Source organism: Falco naumanni, chromosome 15 (assembly GCF_017639655.2).
Source record: "Falco naumanni isolate bFalNau1 chromosome 15, bFalNau1.pat, whole genome shotgun sequence".
NCBI classification, from domain to species: Eukaryota; Metazoa; Chordata; class Aves; order Falconiformes; family Falconidae; genus Falco; species Falco naumanni.
Window position 1 is genome coordinate 21,240,266 of NC_054068.1, and position 19,950 is coordinate 21,260,215.

Genomic DNA, 19,950 nt, shown 5'->3' on the forward strand with positions numbered 1-19,950 from the left:
ATTTGATTTCTTTCCTGTCTTTAAATCAAATGTTCATCCATGTCAGAGCCTTTACTATTCCTCTGCTGACTCCTGCTCTGTTGTCCTTGTCTTTGTCTGGATCAAACTACATACTTGATGGCACATTGCTGGTGACCAATGCTGTAATTTGCTGCATTGCACCTTTGTCCTTTCCTTTCTCCTCCCTGTTTCTTCATCATCCCTGTTTTCTTGTGCTGAACTTAAAATACTAAATTTTCATGGTCTCTTTTTGATACAGAACCTGGAACACTAGGGCCCCTAGTAATGTACCTCGGTCCCTAGATCGTACTGGAATGTAAATATCAAAAGCAGAAAGGGTGCTGCTATTACATCTGATCTAAAAACTTAATCCAGTTTTGACAAATTAATTCAAGGAATTAAAGTTAAATCAGCTTTCGTTTTGATTAAAGTAAAACCTCTGTTACTTAGACTGGCCCTGTCAATCAAGTGGCTTTGTAAGCAAGTAGGAGATTTGGCTGGGCTGTCTGAGGTGACAGAGCTGAGGATGCTGGAAAGTGGAAAATCACCTGGTTTTGTCACAGAAAAACAATGCCGAGGTCTTGGTCATGACTGTTGCATGGACAGACAGACCTTGCATATCCAGCTCCCTGGAGAAACAAGTTGTTTAGTGATGGCTCTTTCCACAGCTTGGTTTCTGTTGTGCACCATATGGGTGTGTTTGTTCTTTTCAGCTGTGTGCTAATGATATCCTGGATGGAGTCGAGGACCTCATCGATGGGATTTCTCACCTGCCAGAGCCAGACAAGACCCTTCACCCCCAGGACTCGGAGCCCCAGCATAACTCTGGACATGGAGATGAGGAAGGTGAGACGAGCGATGGGTCATGGAACTTGAAACACCAGCTGTCTTTGTGTTGGGAAGAAGATGCATCTTGAAATAAGAAAATAACGTAGGCAAAGCACAAACTAGTGCAGTTTCAAAGGTTAATGGATTCCCCATCTGGGAGGAGGGAAAACACTAGGGGTTTCCCAGGATCATCCTGCCAAGCTTTTCCTCCTCTAACACAACGATTCTATCTGTAAAACGAAGCTCTTCCTTGTCACTAATATCATTTAATTGCCTTCTTTTTAGATTATAGTTGTGGCTTGCTGCTAAAAATAAGGCAGCCAGAAAGTCAGTTCTGGCTCTTAACTCACAGACTCATAGAATGGTTTGGGTTGGAAGCGACCTTCAGAGATCATCTAGTCCCAAGCTCCATCTCACGGGCAGGGACACCTTCCAGAAGACCAGGTTGTTCAAAGCCCCATCCAGCCTGGCCTTGACCACTTCCGGGGATGGGGCATTCGCAGCTGCTCTGGGCAACCTGTGCCAGTCTCACCATCCTCTGTGTAAAACATTTCTTCCTTATGTCCATTCAAAACCAGCGCTCTTTCATTTAAAACCTTTGCCCCTTGTCCTGTCGCTTTCAGGCCCTGGTAAAAAGTCTCTCTCCATCTTTCTTATAAGTCCTCTGTAAGTATTGAAAGGCTGCGATAAGATCTCGGAGCTTTGTCTTCTCCAGGCTGAACAACCCCAACTCTCAGCCTTTCTTCAGTGGAGCGGTGTTCCATCCCTCAGACCATTCTTGTGGCCTCCTCTGGAGCTGCTCTGATAGGTCTTGTACCAGCAGATTAGTTTAAGCAGAGAGAAGAGGGTAGCATGTGGTAAGGCACTCTGACACGAGCTGCTCACATCACGCCTGGTGCCTAAACACTTCTGCTGGGGTGAGCTAACTGTGTGAGCTCATCTAACACAGAGATGTTTGCTGGTGCCTTCTCCCATCCAGCAGAAGTCATATGGAGAGAGCTCATGCATTTTTATTTGGGTATTGATGAAAGGTGCCTGAAGGCTGGCAGAGCAGAGGGAGAGGGATGGTATCTCCAAATTCTGGGTACTATATGGGTGGGTGGGAATGGGTCGGAGGCTTTAACAGAAAGCATTGATTTGGCTTTATGGAAGAGAAGGCGTACAAGGAAGGAATGCGAAGGAGGGTTTATGTGGTTAAGGTGCTGGCCAGGTTAAACATTCAGGGTGTTAGTGAAGAAGAAGAGATTGCAGCAGCTGAGACCCATGGTGATGATGTGCATGTGATAAAGTTGTCTTAAAGAGATTTCACCGTCTAATACTGAGGAATAAGAATCCGGTGCTCCCATGCCTTTGTGTCAGCTTGGGTTTAAATGCACAGTTCCTTTCTGTATTGTAGCAGGGTGCTACAATGGATCCCCAGGTGAGGGGCTTGCAGGAAAGTGATTTCATTCTCTTTAACTTGCCAACAAACCAGAGAGAAGGGGAGGAAGTGGTCTAATATCTGTCCTTTGAGAAAGGAGCCAGCTGTGAGGTCCCTTAGGGAAGGCATCTCTTCCTGACTGGAAGATGCCAACCCAGCAAATCCCCGTGAAGTTCTCCTCTGCCACCTGTCCTATGTGGCAGCAGAACAGGTTTCTAAAAGTTGTCAGCACCTCTGTCTGCGTCAGGGCTTTATAATATGATAAGAAAAGCCTCAGCCACCTGTGCTACCCATGAGCAGTACTGCGCGAAGTACAGCCTCTCTTGCTCCAGTGGGAGCATTAAGTGTTATTCTGGCTGCCTGGCCTCTCTTTTTCCACAGAGAAGAGTTAACTCTTTTACTATCCTTGATGAGGTCACGGTCATACACCCTGTGTGGTTTCCTTGTGGGTCTGGCTTTGGTTCGGACTGGTAGGTGTTTTCCCTTGCAGCCAAAGGGAATGAAAATGGCTTTTCTGTAGCAGGATAGATTTTGTTGCAAATACCATGACTGCAGGATTAATGCACAGGCAAGTCCCTAGGCAGGAATTTCAGTTATTTCTAGCCTAAAAGCTGTTGTGGACTGTTGATGTTTCACCCTGGAGGTGACTGCATTTCAACTGCAGACAAAAGTCTCCATGTTATATTAGTAAAGCACTTCAGGGATGTTTGAAGAGAACAGCACTCTGCAGATAAATTGGAAGGCCCACCAGCTGTGTCGTCAGTGTGCAGCTCTCCTCACTGGCTGCTGCCTATAAAAGATCTTTAGGAATCTATACAGATATGTGGGCTTTGAGGGATTAGAAACTGATTGCAAGGGAATGGGAGGAGAAGACAAAGGGAGGGTACTGCCCATATCGGGAACCTCAGAGATGGCTTTTCAGTAAGCTATGTGGTGCCTTGAGCTAGAAATAATTATCTTCCCTGAGAGCCACTGATCTTCCTTTAATCCCCTTTTCAGCTCCCTTTTGTGAAGTATATCTAAGCACTATAATAAAATCGCAAACAGGAATGAGTAGCTAAGCATCCTACCTATCCGTGTTCAGCAACCCACTGGGCAGCAGTAAAACCAGATATATTTGTCCCAGCAGCAAAGTCGTAACTTTTAGACAAATACCTGTAAAAGGACAGCTTTTTGCATTTCTTGTAATTTATTTTTTTGCTAGGAGTAGTCTGTGCAATGCAATACTGCAAGTGTGACTATGACAGCTGAATAATCGGGACTTCCCTTGTGTCATTGGCACCATCATCAAAAAATACATTTGATCATCTTAGGTAGTGGTGCCCCAGCAAAACACTCCTCAGAAGGAGCTGCCCTTGGCCTGTTGGGGGTACATAGCAAGATACGAGGCAAAAGGGAGGAATGAGCACAGGCAGAGGTTAATTCTTCTGAAACTCAGTCAAGTTCACTCTATTAACCATAATTCCTTGTGTCCTGCAGTGCTTGCCTGGCTGTTTAAATGTGTTCTGGCCTTCAGGGGTTATTGTCCTGAAAAGTGTTGGAACCGGACAAGCTAAACCCAGCATTTAGATGAGTCTTTAAAGGCCATTAAAACAGTAGAGTGTTTTGCAATGTTAAAATGCAAACGGCTGCTACAAATGAATTAAGCCGCTGCTAGGGCCAGAATTGCCCCCTTCTCTCTCCCAAAGCTTTATTTTGCTTCGGAAGCATTCCCTGAAAGCCAGGGGTGGTGGGGTCTGAGTCCCAAAGGCCAGAGCTCCTCCTGGAGACTGCTTTGGCAGCAGTTCTTTCCCCCTGAACTGAGAGGCTCTAGTTCAGCTGTTTGTGACTCTGGCAGTACTGTGCAGGGAGGAGAAGGGATCTCAAATGAGTAGAGACAGACCATTTAGGGCAGTGCAGAATACAGGCAGGTTCTTAACCTTCCTGGGAAACCTGTGTGCAGACAGATTTGGTTTTTTGAAGAGCAAGGCTCAGAAGCCTGCCTCTAAACAACAGCTGAGACCCTCCAGCTCACAGGTCTTTGCCAGGTAAAACTCATATCTCCATGTGTCAGCAGAGCAGAGGAAAGCCTGCTGTCTTGGCTCCCTCCTGGCATCGCGTGCCAAAAATCTGTCCGTTATAGCTTGTTTCAAACTGTTCTCCATCTTTCCTGTCAGCCTTAAAAGAAGATTTCCTGAATGACCCCCTGGTGGGAAAGAAAACGGACCAACTGGGACTGCCTCAAACACTGCAGCAGGAGTTTTCACTGATCAACGTGCAGATCCGAAATGTCAATGTGGAGGTAGAGAGTTTCCTTCTGCTGGCTTGTTAGGAGGCGATGTGGGCAGGCTGGCTCATCAGAGCCTGTAGAGGGGAACCTTCTTTGCTGCAGTGACTGCCATCTGTAAACAAGGTTTATTTTGAGTTGTAGAGATCCTCTTGGCCAGGGGTAGTAGCAAAGAGGGTAATCCCAGACACTGGGAATGAGGGAAGTGTTTCAGCACAGTCAGAGTGCTGGCTGGTCCCAAGAAGGCTGGACAGTGTTTTCTTCCCTGCCTAGGCTGCAGAGTGGGAAGTGACTTGTTGCACTACATGCACCACTGATCTCGTTTTGACTGTTTTGGAACCCCACCTGCTGAGCTCTCCCTACCCTGCACTCTCTCCCTCAGTTTTGGCATCTCCCTTGCACCCCAGACCCTGCTCTGTGCTGGCTGGAGGCACAACACTGTGCTGGGATGGGCGGCTTGAGGCAGCTGCCCATCTCCTTTTGCCACCACTGTAGTTTCACAGCTTTTAGCATGGCCCTGATGTAGTTTTCTAAGACAGTAGTATATGATCTTAGATGGTGCCTGTTACTGCTGTACTGGGCCTGGAGCTCTCCGTGGCCCAGTGAGGTGGGCTGGGGTGCAGTGGCTGTTGGGGGCAGAGCCTGATTCCTGGTGCTGCCTGGGCGGGCTGTGGTCTCCACATGCTGGACTAGCTGTCTGCTGGTGTGAACAGTCTGTCTCCATCTGCCTGGGGTTTTTTGCTGTCGCTGTGTTCGCTGCCCTTAAGAACAGCATGACTTCCTCTATGGGTGTGCAGAGGAATCAGCCCCTCAGCATGAATTTAAGCCACTATAAGTTTAGAAGTCATTGGAGATCTAACTACAGAGCAATTGCTTTTCCTCACAGATGGATGCGGTGAGTCGCAGCTGTACGGTGTCAGTGCATTGTGGCAACCACAGAGTCCGGATGCTGGTGATGTTCCCTGTCCAGTACCCCAATAATGCTGCACCATCCTTCCAGTTCATCAACCCAACCTCAATTACTGCCTCCATGAAGGCAAAGCTGCTGAAGGTGTGTGGGGAGTATACGCTGTCCTTATAAATGTACAAATGCTGGACACTTAGTGTCTAAGTTACTGTCACAATAAAACATCTGACTTTACCGAAGACATACCACATGTCACTTTGAACTGATATATTGTGGAGCTCCTAGGGTAGCATTTTTGTTGGCCTTGCAGCCTGGTGTTTGCTTTTCTCTGCTGGTGCTTTTTAAACATGTGTTTTTCACTGCTGCTCTGTTCCAATATGATGTGTATTGCCTGAGGATCCCTGACATCCTTCTCATCATGCAGTTGCCCCCAAGCCCATAATAGACAAAATGACCAGCTAAGCATCCAGCTGCAGAAAGATAATGTTTTTGAGCTGGGATGTTGCCTCCGGCTGTCCTCTACAAGCTGCTTTAAAAATGAGGGGAGTTTTTACATGGGCCCCACTAATTCCAGGCCAGGTGTTTGATCGTCTCCTGTAGGAAATCCTGTTGCTGATGAAATCCTTTCTCCAGCAGCAAGCTGATGGATCAGTTTGGGTTCCTTCCTGAAAAAAAATTGATCCAGTTTGCCACAAACTGGTGTGGAATGTATGGGCTACAGTGGTATGGAAGACCAAATCCTGGCTCAGAGCATCCTGAATCTAGGTGAACCTTCAGTGCTCTGATCAAAGCTCGCAGCTTAAAGCAGACACCAGACCAGTGAGTCTCTGTGGTTCCATTGGATCTTAGAGGATGTCTTTGGTCTCTCTGGATCCTGGCAACTTAGTTGCTCTGCAGATAAAAATAGGTGTGGGGAAACTGGATGTAACCATGATTCAAGCTGTGTCTTGTATGTATTCCAGATACTGAAAGACACTTCTCTGCAGAAAGTGAAGCGGAACCAGAGCTGCCTGGAGCCCTGCCTGCGTCAGCTGGTCTCCTGGCTGGAGTCTGTTGTGGTATGGAAAACTGCATGGGCTTTCTGCCCAAGTTTGTTGTCTTCTCCCACGTCCCACACTTCTGACTCTGCAGTGAGAGTCCAGCCTCATTAGACTGTAAATAGACCCCTGTGACTGGCAGTTACATTTGTGTAAGCACTTCTGGTTAATGTTGAAGAAAACTGAGCAGACGATTAGATGTGGATTTTTTCTGAAAATCAGTCCCTGAAGGTTTGCTGCTCTGGGGAGCTCTGCATGCTCGCTGTTAGCAGTGTTAGTTAGCAGGAATGTTAGTTAGCATTCAAGTTAGCAGGAATGACTGGGTGTTGGAGCATCTTAGTGGTGCGTGGTAGCCTCCCAGCTCAGAGTATATCTCCATTGATCGCCAGGGCATGGTTTTCATCTATGAGAGATGATAAGAGGCATCAGGGAGCTGAGGGATTCATTTGTGTCTGAAAGGCAGTCGCAGATGTCTTTACCTCCTCGCTTCTAGTCAAAGATCCTGCTAGTCCTATTCTAGGGTCTTTGTTTTCTTCCCTTACAAAAAAAAAAAAAAAAAAGCTGTGAAAGTCTGTTTTTTCTGAAGCCTTGTGCTGAGGTTTTGTAGGGATGATACAATCCAAGTCACATTCTGCCCTTAGCTGAGAGATCTGTGATACCTACTCAGCATCGCAGTGTCAGGTATTAGGTCTGTGTGTGGGTGAAGTGTACTGGAGTGGGTGTTTTTAGCATGCAGGAAAAGATTGGAGAGTCTCCTCAAGTTTCTTTTCTGAGAGATTTTGTTTATTCATCACAAATAAAGGGCTTCTTAAAATTATTTATTTACATGCGAAGGCTTAATTCTGTTTGGTTTCAGCGGTTAATTTCTCCATTGTATGGAAATCTGATGACTCAAGCTAGGCACCAGTACCTTTAAAGAATTCCTTTAGACCCAAGCTGTAGCCCTCCTTTTATCTACATAAGTGCAGATTTCTGCCGAAGTTCCTATGGCCAGAGGCCCCCCTGTGTTTCACACCACCTGCCTTCCTCACTTCAGGACTCCCAACCAGCATTTGACTCCCCACAGCTGTGTGGTATTCCTATTTAAGGTGACTTTGTCTCACTTGCGTCGTTGAGGTCAGGTTTAGCTCAGCTCGGTCTCAAGAGTCATATCCAGAGTCTGAGGGACAGATTTTCTGTATAGTTTCCCACTGTTTCACCTCAAGTTAAGCTCTGCATTTCAACACTGCTATGGTGGGAGAGAAATCTCTGGACGAGCAGCCAGAGAAGCCCTTTCCTCAAAGGTAAATGAGCTTGCAAGTGATTTTGCAGCCTGGGCAATAACCATGCTCTGTGCTTGATCTGCTCTGGCTCAGAGGACGAGCACTTCTGTGAGGCTGCCTGGCACTGCGATGTCCGGTGCTCCAGCTGGGTTTCCTTCCTGTGGCAGCCGGAGTGTGACCTTGGGTACTTCTGTTTCAGAACCAAGAGGACAGCACCTCCAGCAATCCCTACGCTTTGTCAAACTCCGTAACACCCCCCTTGCCCACGTTCGCCCGGGTCTCCAATGCCTATGGCTCCTACCAGGACTCTAACATCCCATTTCCACGGACCTCTGGAGCCAGGTTCTGTGGTGCAGGTTAGCCCCATCGCTGATATGTTACAACAGCTACCTGGGGAATGATCCTTGTAATGCCTTGGGGAACACTTGCCTCTGAACAAGGCAAGGCTTTGGTTGCTGCCATGCAACAAGTAAGAAATAGTATTAAAGTAGCGCTGTTGTGATAAATTCGTAGATAATGAGACCAGTTAGCAACTGTTTGCAGTTGGTGTTGTATGCAGGAGTTTAGGATCTGGAAATCCAGGGCTAGCTGAAGAGAGGGGCTTTGGCTTGTGGCATGCCGGAGGCATTGACAGACCTCTCTTTTATAGAAGACTGGGAATAGCTGTTTTCCTTGCCTAGTTCTCTCCTACTGGCATCAAATTGCTGAACATACTCTGGCGCTCAGTCTTCAAAAAATTCCTGTTATTTGGGGTTGAACTTACACCTTGCTGAAACCATATTCTTGTTACTAACCACTCTTTTCTCATTCTGCACCCTTGCAGTTGTCCAAAGTAGCTTTCCTGAGGTCATTGGGAAACTTCTCCTAGATGGGCAATGGGGTACAATCACATCCAGCTTTCCAGGAGAGTGTACAGTGCAAACATCATCCTTAAAAACCAGGTTGCGGTCTGAGTAAGAGCTATAAAGTTTCACCGAGCTGTTTCAGATGCAAGCATGCCTCCTCCAGGCCTGACCACATCCCCATCTGAGCTTGATCTGAAAGCTGCTTTTCAAACAGGCCTCGCCGAATTCCCAGCAAAAGTGAAAGAGAGTAGTATTGTACTGAGTAGGCTCAGAGATGCTAACAAATGTGGTAAGGCTTGTGAGGAGGCAGCACTTTGGAGTTGGCTTCAGGTGGCTGGGGTTATCCTTTTGAAGAGGAGAGTTGTACAAGCTGCAATGGTTTCTCTTTGTAGCCAAACATCACCTTGCTTGCTTCTGGATATCAGTGCTTGACAAGTTCTGGTGAAGAGTTAAAATGTGAACATTAATTTGTTCGTTTTCTTTTACTGTCTTTTCTCTAACATCTGTAAGCCACTTGAGATGGTGCTTTTAAGGCAGTCTTCTCAACTGAAACATGCTCTTTAATGATTTTGTAGGGAAGGGATTAGGGTTGAAAAAATGTGGTTGTTTACTTGCAGTTTAAAAGCACTTAGGGTAGTGGACAGGCACCCAGCCCCTCGACTGATACCTTAAATGACCAGGTTTCCCTGTGTAAACCACCCCTGGGTAATCTACTCCTGATTGTGTGATCTTTATGTCGTGTCATGTCTTTTCAGGGTACCTGGTGTATTTCACGAGACCTATGACCATGCACCGAGCGGTGTCCCCGATGGAGCCCACACCCAGGTGAGTACCCTGTGTCGCATCTGAGGTGTGTTGGGCAGGAAAGCAGGAGAATATCAGATTCTGCGCTGGAGCTACTGACCTCTGGTGTTTGCTGTGCCCTTGACAGCCTGCTGTCTTGCATCACTGGCACTCAGCAGAGGCTTCTTTCAAAACACCTGAAACTTTGCTAGCGGCTTGGGTTATTGGAGATGGCATTGTGAGCCTCCAGAGCAGTTTGGTGGGTGAAAGCTCCTGAAAGTGTATTCTCTTGTTTCCAGGTCCCTGTCAGCTTTATCAGCGTACCATAGTGGCCTCATTACTCCAATGAAGATCCGCACAGAGACTCCAGGCAACCTGCGTTTGTACAGTGGGAGCCCAACACGCAGCGAGAAGGAGCAGGTCTCCATTAGCTCCTTCTACTACAAAGAGAGGGTAAGTACCAGACCAAAAAGTCTTTCCTAACACTTCAGCATTTGTGAGCTGTATTCCTTTCCTATAGCTGTGAACACTGCTAGTAACAGAAGCTTCATATTCTTCTCAATAAGGCATCTCTTTACAGGCAGCTCTGTAAAAATGTCAAAAGGATTTATCTCCTATTAGTAACTACTTTACTGATCCTCTCTAGCATTTGACCTGCTTATTTTGATATTTCTCTACACTGACCATCACAGCTTCCTTCAGTGCATTACATTGTCTCCCTTTGCGTTACATAGGGTTAAAATCTTACACTTAAGAAGTTGTAGTCTCCAGATAAGTACATGTGGGGAGCTCTGCTTTTCTCTGTACTCCCAGATGTATACAGCTGCAAAGGGTTGTGGCTTTCTGCAGCTCACTGACAACCTGTCCTGGATTATGGGGTATATTTGGTTATTTCTATTACAGGTGTCTCTTTCAGGGATATGTGCCCTTTTGGACTTTTTTTTTTTTTTTTTTTTTAAACAAAAAAACATTCCTACATGATTCTCCAAAGATCTCTCAGTCCACATGCTTCTGGTTTAGGTATAGGTCTTGCTGTCATTGCTGTTTACAAGTGGGATTGTTTCCTTCTGTGACACAGAGGGTGAGGAGGACCTGTTGGTATTTTTGGGGTGGCCGTAGGGTAGTTCTGAAGCAGCTGAGAGCCTGGTGTGCCTGGAGCAGATACTGCGGGAACAATAAGCCATGCAGCTTGCTCAGAATCTCTCTGTGCTTCAGCAGGGGGTGAAGTGGCTTGCAAAAATTTGGTAAGCTTCCATCAAGAACCTGAGAAGTCAGGCCATTCAGGTATTTTCCCCAGTGCCATGCTGAGGCCACTAATCTGGTGCAGCAATGGAGAGCTTTCAGGTACCCCAAGGAAAGCTGAGGGCTGTCTGCACTCTGCTGCAGTGGAGCTTGGGAACTCCTGTCCCAGGAGCAGAGGGAAACTCCAAGCCTTGAGCTCTCATCCTTCCTGGGCATGGAAAGAGGTCTTGATTTTCCAGTATTGCTGGACATGACAGCTGACCCCTCTGGGACTGTGTCCTCCTTGCATGATGTGAGTCAGTCCTTACACCTACCAGCCATGGGGAGAGCCTCTGTCCCGATGGCAAGCTTTGCCTCCGTGCAGGCCCCAGAAGACACTCGGAGTCCCCGTTCTGGTGTTTTATTTTTTTCCCCACACAAACTTCTTTTTGATGAGAAGAGAAAATGGTGCTGCCTGATATAAGAATTACAGCCTGTTCTAGTCTTTGCCGGCAGGAGAGTTTATTTAAAGAGCTACTTCTGTCCTCTGCAGCGTGCTTGTCTCTGACACGCAGCTCTCTAAGATGACAGACGAGGCTGAAAATTACACGTGGAAGCAGCTTGGTGCAATTTCATGTGACCTGTCTCCCCAGCCCTTGTACTGATGGCGACAAGATTTTTGTCACGGATAAAAAAAATTGAGAGAACAAAGCGTATATGTAGCTGTAACTGCTGAAAGCCAGAAAAAATTCCTCTGTTCCCCTTCTGCCTGCCAAGCTATCTCCTTACATGCTGGATTGGAAGAAGTGTAAGGGCCCTAGCAGGGAGCTAGCTCAAATGTTCTTGCAGTTGAAATATTTTTTAAAACAAACAAACAAGCAAAAGATTGTATCTCCCTTCAGCAAAGGTTTTACGATTCTTCAGTTGATATCATGGCCTGTGTTAGATCAAAGCTACATATTTTTATGTCATCTTGTTGTGAGGATTTCAAAAAGCCCAGACTCTTGAGTCTAGTGAACCCGTTGCTCTGAAGCTCAGTTTTTATATTTGCATTATATAAAATTTCAAATTTTATGTGTTAAACTCATGTTATATAACTTCAGCCCCCAAATTGAATTTGTCAGCGATAACCAGGTATTTAAATCCCATGTAGCAACCACTGGCATCGCTACCATTAGCAAACAAATGGAATTTACCCATTGCTAGACAGGGCATACGTCATGTTCCCATGGAGGCAGGGGAGCTGCTAAACCCAGCAGAGATGTCCTTAGTAAACCAAAATGAAACTAAATCTGACACTGAGCCTTTCTGTGCTCATGTAAATATATGTGTGTATATATATACACGCTCAAGAGACACACACACACATCTATATATATATATATTTCTCACTTTTTATTCACACATGCACACTCCTCCTCTCTTCCTCCCTCTTTTTCACTCCTCAAAATACCCTCACTCAGTAGTAGTCAGCAGAAAGGAATAACCGTATCTATACTGTGGCAATGCCATCAGCGTTTCAAACCTGGATATCTTCTAAAGAAGGTGCCATGGCTGTGTTTTTCTCCCCCAAGTTGGAGGGTTGTTCATGGGGGAACCTGGGGACAGCTCATCCTTGCCTGAAGGACAGCTGTACACAGAGGCAGTGGCAGTGGTGTCCCCGTTCTCCCCATCAGGGAATTTGGCAGGGCTTGGGGACGGCTGTTTCTGAGGACATCCCTCCGGCTTTCCCTGGTGCCCGCCTGGTTGCAGACCTCTCCAGCTCCCAGCCCAGGGGAGCGCAGGCTGGCAGCCATGGCTGCCTGCAGGAGAGCAGGACTTTGTGGGGGGACTGAGCTTAGTTTTGCTGCTTCTCCACTATACCGAATTTCCTTCAGCTAACCCTTCTCTCCTCTTCTTGTGAGGCCTGGTGGAGCAACCTGTAGCGCAAGGCTGCAGTCTTCTCCTCTCTCTTTCTGGGGGGCCCTGCAGCCAGCCTCACCCCCCATCTCCCTGACTGCAGGGTTCTCCCAGCAGTGAGTTGCAAGGGAAAGTAGAGGCTGAAGGTTCTGACTGCCTATCCTCAGCTCGGAAGAAATGTAAAATACATTGCACATGACACAAATAACCCTTTTTATTGTGTTGACTCTTACAGACCAGTACAAAAAATTTTTTCAAGTATGCGCACAGTAATATTTTGTTTATTGTTGCTATAGTACTACATTGAGTACTTAATGAAATGTCTGCAGATGTGTAATGAAAGCCTACTTTGGAGCTATTCTGCATAGTCAGTCAGTGAATTTGGTTGCTCACTCAATCTGAATGCGTTCCTCGGCCCATAATGACAATTTCCACATGGCCCTGCCAAGCAGCAGGTCTCTACATCCCTTCTAATATCCTGACATGTGGCTTTTATTGTTTAAAATCAAAGTGAACAGTTACTGCAGCTTCCAGTGAATGAAATCCTGGAGGATGCTGGACGTTAAAGAGATATCTGAGTAAGCAGGGGTGTTTCTTTAGCTTCCTGCAGATTTCTGTGCCATGGCGCTGGACAGCTGTTTTAAAAATAACATTGTTTGCACTTAGCTGCCTTCCTCTTCAGCCAAGAGGAGTAAAACTGGTTAGAGTAGGAGCCTAGCATGTGGGGCCACCAGGGTGTTGTCATCTGCTCTGCTGTCAAATCATGGTATGAAGGTCACATGAAACAGTTCAGTGCTTCTTGCAGTAATACAACGTTGTGTGTGGAAGACTTTGTCCAGATTTGTGGTTGCCAAAGACTTCCACAGAGGCTGGTGTGGGGCACAGACACAGCAGCCCTTGCTTTACCAGGGCTGTAGGTAATGCTGTATAGTACAATTGTGTGTGAATGAAAGCGGGGATCATGGTTTGCAACTGTTCGTTGTGTAACAGAACCGTTGGGAACAGTATCTTTTACTCTGCTGGTTCAGGGCACTTTTCATTTCAGTTTATTTACCTTTGTCTTTAATTTTCTTGGTGTCTTTCTTCCCTTTTCCTGGGTATAACGTTTTCACATACAGATGTCTCCTCGCTCTGCCCGGCGACGTTGGTCCATACAAGCAATTAACGACTTCCCGGTACTGTGCGCTGTGCTAATATTGTCCTTGATATAACCCTGTCTTCTGCCCAAGGGCCCAAGAATAAAATGCCACCTGCCTGCCTTTGAGTAACCTGCACAGAGGTGGGGGACTTGCACTCCACACAGAGCCTAGGGCTCCAGTACGAGTGAATGCATGTGTAAGTGGACAGGAGCAGACACTAGTTCCCAGGGTACAAATGCTGACCTACAACATGCCTGTTTCACCTGGCCCAGCAGTCAGGAGAGGATGCCAAGGAGTAGTTTGAAGTGTAAGAAAAGATCAACCTCTAAGAAACTGAAAGTGCATTGCGGAGGAGCTGAATGATTATTATGCATCATCAACTGACTGATGAGACTGACATGAGATCACCTCAGTTCTGAAAAAGATGAAGCCTTGCTGGAGAGGGAGGATCGCTTAAGTGCTGTGGAAGAAACAAAACTGGTTGAGCTGCTGACAGCGATCTGTCATCTCATTAAAATGAGCTGCCTATTCTCCGTGGGATACACCATAAAGTCTTATTTCCTGGAGCAATAAATAGAATTTCTCCTTAATTTGTGGTCATCTCCCAGCCCATGGAATCGCACCACCCTGCATTCAGTTGGAGTGGTTGCACTTCCAGCCACCCTGGCAGGTCCCCCCTCCTCCTGGCACCTGCCCTTCCAAGGCTGCTTTGACAGTCATTTTCCATTAGTCACGTCCACATGTCCATCAGGCTTGAACATCATTCATGTGCACATCTTGATGATACCAGCGTTGCTCAAGCTGTGCTGTAAATTTGGGCAATTACTATCTCATCACTCATCTGCCAAGCATAGGCAAAGCTTAGAAAACTCCATTTCAATTCAAAGATGATCTCTTTAGGTCCGTTTTTCTTAATGTCTATGTGAATGACTGTTTTTTCACAGCTGCTGTCCTTTGTGCTATCTCTTTGTAAAACAGTAGGGAATAAAATAGAATCCTGTAACACCTAATTTAACCGCATATAATAGGATCAAGCCTTCCTAATTACAGCAGCTTTATGACTATGCTAGCAGATAATAGGTGAAAGAAACCAGAAGTAATTTACTTGACTCCATCAAGGCTTTTTGCAAAGAGCTAATAAAGAAATGTGAGCAGTGGAGGCAAGAAATGAAATTCTGTCTTGGATCAGGAACAGACTGAAAGAAAGAAAACCAAGCAAGGAAATTGTGGTGCACAAAGGGCCACAGTTTAATTCCCTTACCACTGGCTTGGAAGGGAGGGCAAGTAGTGATGTGATAAAGTTATCATTTTGTGTAAGATATACTTTATAATGACACCTGGATTAGGCCAAGCCTTCAAGGATTGAGTGGTTGTTTGTGGATAACCTTTGGAGGAGGCCAATCACACTGTCTAAAGCGAGCAGCAGTGCCCAAGGCGAAGACGCAAGTATACGTGAAGAGAGGTGTGGATTATTTGTGCAGACCAGGTGCCTACCTTCTGGAAGAAGAGCTCAGCATTGCTGAAGGTGCTCATGGAAGCAAGAGCTTAGCAAGCCCAGAAGAAGGAATAATTCCTCCTCCTTTCTAGGTAATGACTAGCCTCCGCTTCAGAAATGCCTTTGCTTCAGGGCAGGTGCCAGCTCTTAATTGATGGAACCTATAAAGAAATATTCCTGCTGTGGGGCACTTGATTCAGAAGTGCCTCAGAATTTTTAGCCCTTTTATGGAAGGTGCCTGGTACTGTGGGAGATGCTGGAAATAGTAAATGTTGATTATTTTGAAGAGAAAATCCAAGCAGTGCTGCATGACCTGCATGGGGGTGTTAATCTGTAGGCAGTTGTTCAGAAGAAAGGAGCATAGCTTTCTGCAGGGAGGCAGCAATTTCAAAATTTTATTGGAAAAAAATAATAATATTAGAAGTAGCTTGAACCTGACTTTGAGCAGGTTTAACTCTTTTATTTTGTAAATACCTTATTGCAACTTAATCTTTGACATCAAGTCTGTTCCCTTCTGTACGCAACCTTTCCCTTTGCCCCACTAACACCAGTTTATACCACGAACCCTGAAATTTTGCATACGCTTACGCGAAACAGGCACTTTACATTTCACGACGTTACTTAGAGCACTCCTGCCTCGGCAGGATCCAAAGGCATACCCCCCAACTGTTCAGCATCCTTTCCAAGCAGGCATGCAGCATTTTGTAACTACTTCTGCTGAGTATGCAGTGATGATGGTGGTTGCTACGAAGCAGTTGGTGGCTTATTCTTGGGCTATCTGTTTCTACATGTAACCCATTTACTGCCATCGTTATCACCTCAGATTGCAGCAAATTACAGCCTTGGGTATGGTAGTGCAGGTGCAGGCTGGCTTTTTTAGTCATTATTCAGTGCTGTTCCCGCTGTCACCTCCAACCCCATGATTGTCATAAATGCTCTGGTTTCTTTCCTCCTGGTGCTCTGAGGAACCGATGAGTCTTAATTTACTATCACTGTAGCTATTTTCTCTTCTATTCCTTTCCTTAAACTCTCAGGGGCAACTGGGTAGGTGCAGTTCTCCTTGGCATGGATTCTAGGCTACAGAAAGAGCTAGAAATGTCAGAGGCAGTGCGTAAGACCTGTGTCTGACCTTCAGCTGTCAATAGTTAGCTCGCGCTCGCATGTTGATTTCTGCTTCAGCTCCAACTGTTATGTTCCCTGCTCCCCCTGGTGACCTGTGCTCCAGCCCCTAGGAAGAGACTTGTTTTCTGTCCTACCCTAATGCCCGTGAGCCTCGGTGACACCTTCCAGTAAGACCATAGTGGGAGCTTCTCCTCCTGGGAGAAGAGGTGAAGCCAAAAGGAGAGAGGACCCTTGTGGTGGACCTTGGCCAGACCAGGCCCAAGCTAGAGCTCTCCTTGCCTCTGGTAATCCCTGTTAAAAGTGCTTTAATACTGCCCGGTGGAGAGCTACTCCTGTAATTAATGCCAGCAATTGGTTCGAAGTAGAGCAGCTCTGTTAATGGTGATGAGCTTTACCTCATCCATGGTGGTTCCCGTATTTCTGGTTGTAGGTTTTTTTTCTAACACTTCGTTGCTGTAGCTGAGGCAAACCTAAATTGCAGAAACCCAGACATTTTTAATGGTGACTCCACATGTGGCTTTATGATTTTCGTCTGTCACAGCTCAAGGGGCAGGAGATAGTGCTTGTGGAAGGGTAGTACTGGCAGGGCATATGGCCTTCAGCTGACTCTACTCCAGGAGCTGCACCAGTAAAGGATTACAGCTTCCCTTTTTGCCCTTAAATAGGCAGTGCTAAGAGGAAGAAAACAGGATGATTTTCTTGCGAGTCCAAGTTTTCAGGGGGTTCTAATACATTTAGTGTCTTCATTTGTCTGGTGATATGCTATAACAGCAAGCAGTGGAAACCATTCATGGGATCTCTTTTCCATTCTCATTCTCATTCGTTGTCATTCTCCTCCAAAACAAAAGTGACTGAATTACCTGTGGAAAGTTACGTGTGTTGTCCATGTTTCTAGTCTTTGAAATGCCTGTTGGGAGGCTTCTTCAGTCCGCTCTTGCAGAGGGCAGGAGCAGGTTGAATCTGTTCCCAATGACAGGGCAGAGAACCTGCCTTGGTCACAGGGAACTCTCCATCGGCTGCGAGTCCTGGGGGCAGCTGGCTTACAGATGGTCAGGAGGTGGCAAGTTGCTCTCCAAATTACCTGCCAAGCTCTAGAAGCCCTTGGTGATAGACCTGCAGAATGTGGTTCTGCGTCTGCAAGCCTGGGTTCAAATACCTGCTCAGACACAGCACAAACAACAGCTTTTGCTGTAAGAAGCCTGGTAGCCCTTCCAGGACGGTGCCTGAGCGCTTGCCCTGCTGGCATGTTGTTGTGCTGGGGCTCCCAAGCTTTGCTCAAGTGTTGGTTTTGGCAGCATCAGCAGCTCCTTGCTGCATGTAGGGGACAGCATTTGGCTGCCCTGACAAGGAGTGAGGTACAGGTGCCACTGTTACTTGGGAACCTCGTTGTAATAGAGCCCACATCCTTCAGCACAGGAAGGGGGAGCTAGGTTTTTAGGTGTTATCAAAAGAGGTACAGTCTGCCCAATGGCAAGAGAGCCAGGGCTGATCCAGACAGTGCCTTGATTAGGAACCGATGGACTGAGGAGAGTTTTGGTCTCCCACCTGACCACGTTCTAGGTACCTTCCACAGCATAGCGCTTCTCAGCTTCAGAGCGGTGTAGCAGAGAAATACTGCAGGCAAATTCTGCTTGGATGAATTAGGACTTGCGGGGATGTGGCAGAGAACAGAATCGTGCCCTAGTCAGCCAGCTTTTCCATAGCACGGAGTGATGACAGTCCTTCTGCCAGCATTTGGCATCTCTGAATATTGGGCAGCGTGCACGCTCTGCTCCTCTGTACTCTGAGGAGTGGTGGAAGATCAGGAGAACTGGTGATGCTCTGTCATGCGGGCATCCCCTGGAAAAATCCACCTTCACCTCCTTCAAGTCTGCAATGCCTTCTTCACTTACTGTCAAGCCTGTGCTTGAGCCTCTGAGCCTCGATCACCTAGTGTCCGGAGTGGCTTCAGGAGCACATCCTTTCTGCTGCTTGTGGCATGTGTGACTAGTGCGCTCAGCATGGCAAGGCCACCTCAGCACATTGGCCTAAGCTTGGGCCAGGCAGGCAGTGAAGGAGGAATTAATTTTTTAAGGTTATTAGGGTTTTTTTAAGGGCACTTTGTATCTGTGATAAGCCTGCCCACATTCTCACAGGACTGCGTGATCACGGTCAAAGGCAGTTTGGCATCCAGCCGTCCCAGGGCTGGCCTGCCATCCGCAGCAGAGGTGACCCTGTTTGCAGCTCCAAGTCCTGCCCTTCCTGCATCCCAGCCCTGCTCTTCAGGAGCACCGCTGTGTTGCCTGTGTGAGCTCTGCCTGCCTCGCAGAGCCGTCGGCACAGGACTGTGTGGCTGGCCTCTTCAAAGGGGCTGTTCTGCTTCGGGTGGGGGTGTAGGAGGCCCCACCACAAGTGCCTGAGGAGACCCTCCATAACACAGTATGACCAGGAGACACTGCATAGGAGCATTGACTCTGTGTGTCAGTGAGGGAACACGCCATAGGGGAGCAGCATTGCAAAGCATCCTTCGCTGCGCTTGGGATCCCTGCGTAGCAGCCAGTGCTTCCCTCGGTAGAGCTCCAGTGCCTTCTGCCTGTCGTGCTGCCGCACATCCTCTCATCCCTCCTCCTTACCCTCCTAGAGCCAGGAGCTGGAAGAGGCCAGGATACCAGCCAAATACTCTGCGGTGTTTCATCCAGTCAAGGTAGCTTTACGCAGCTTGGCGTTAAGATGGCCTCTGTGCCAATTACAGGGAGTATTTGGGAATCTTGGCTTCTTGTTTTCATTCCCTTGTGTTGATTCCTCTCCTTTCTTCCCCCCACCTTATGTCCTGAGCCAGCTGTAAGTAGCAACGAGCATGGTAGCTAAGGATCCTTGCTAGGAAAACTTGGGCCCTGGCTTTATCATCTGCCAGTTGTTTGTTTAAAGCTGTTGATAAAGCAGGGGGTGGGAGCCCTGTCCTGGCGCTGAACAGGGGTGCACTCAGACACAGAAAGGACAGACCAAAAGAGACAGTCTGGAGCTGTCGGCTTGCCCTGCAGCTAAGGGTGAGCAGAAGCTGCCTCCCACACGTCTCTGTGCTGGTGTTGGCTGAAGGCAGCAGTGGTCTGTGTGCAGAGGGTTCCCAGACCAGACCTCTAACGAGAACAATAATTGAACCGTCCTCCTGCCAAACTTGCCCAGGTTTGATTGGCATCCCAATGCTGATTTGTTCTCTTATTGGCTTTCACAGGGGAACTCACAAAATACTTTTTGAGTGAGTTTGACCTTGAGCTCGCTGCCTTGACCTGCTTTTCACTTCCTACAGATGGAGATGCTTGTTCTCCTGGGCATGTCATGGATGTTTTCCAGGGTAACACAGAGCCTTCTGAAAGGCAGGTTTGGGTGCTGCTTGCATTATTCCTGACCCTAGTGCTTTGTTCCCTGGCGCAAGAAGCCTGCTGTCCTCCTCCCCGGTAACACATTGCCGTTTGTTCTGCAGAAATCAAGGAGGTGGAAAAGCAAACGAGAGGGGACAGATGCCAACAACCGACCCATCAAAGCCGCTGGGAAAGTTATTATCCAAGATATTTCCTGCTTGCTGCCTGTCCACAAGCTGCTGGGAGAGCTCTACATGTGAGTACGTACGGGCTGGCGTCCTTTCCCGGATGAAAGCAGCCGTCTTTGGCATTGCTGTGCTTTAATCCTGACCAGTCAGCACTCATCTTTGAATGTTTCTATACCTTATTCCTATGTTCTTGCCTTGCT

The 19,950-nt window shown here is 47.2% G+C and overlaps 1 protein-coding gene across 4 annotated transcripts in view; it reads left to right on the forward strand.

Annotated features, from left to right (window-relative positions):
• Positions 1-19,950, forward strand: part of WDR59 (WD repeat domain 59) — a 51,136-nt gene that overhangs the window by 21,355 nt on the left and 9,831 nt on the right. The window contains exons 12-20 of one of the 4 annotated variants that reach the window (XM_040615272.1): positions 714-846; positions 4,405-4,529; positions 5,401-5,565; positions 6,384-6,479; positions 7,920-8,076; positions 9,321-9,390; positions 9,648-9,801; positions 13,587-13,643; positions 19,685-19,818. In XM_040615272.1, coding sequence (XP_040471206.1) covers positions 714-846; positions 4,405-4,529; positions 5,401-5,565; positions 6,384-6,479; positions 7,920-8,076; positions 9,321-9,390; positions 9,648-9,801; positions 13,587-13,643; positions 19,685-19,818 — 1,091 coding nt within the window. Of the gene's footprint in view, positions 1-713; positions 847-4,404; positions 4,530-5,400; positions 5,566-6,383; positions 6,480-7,919; positions 8,077-9,320; positions 9,391-9,647; positions 9,802-13,586; positions 13,644-19,684; positions 19,823-19,950 lie in introns of those variants that run through there. The other 3 variants (XM_040615274.1, XM_040615273.1, XM_040615275.1) reach the window with 3 other exon arrangements.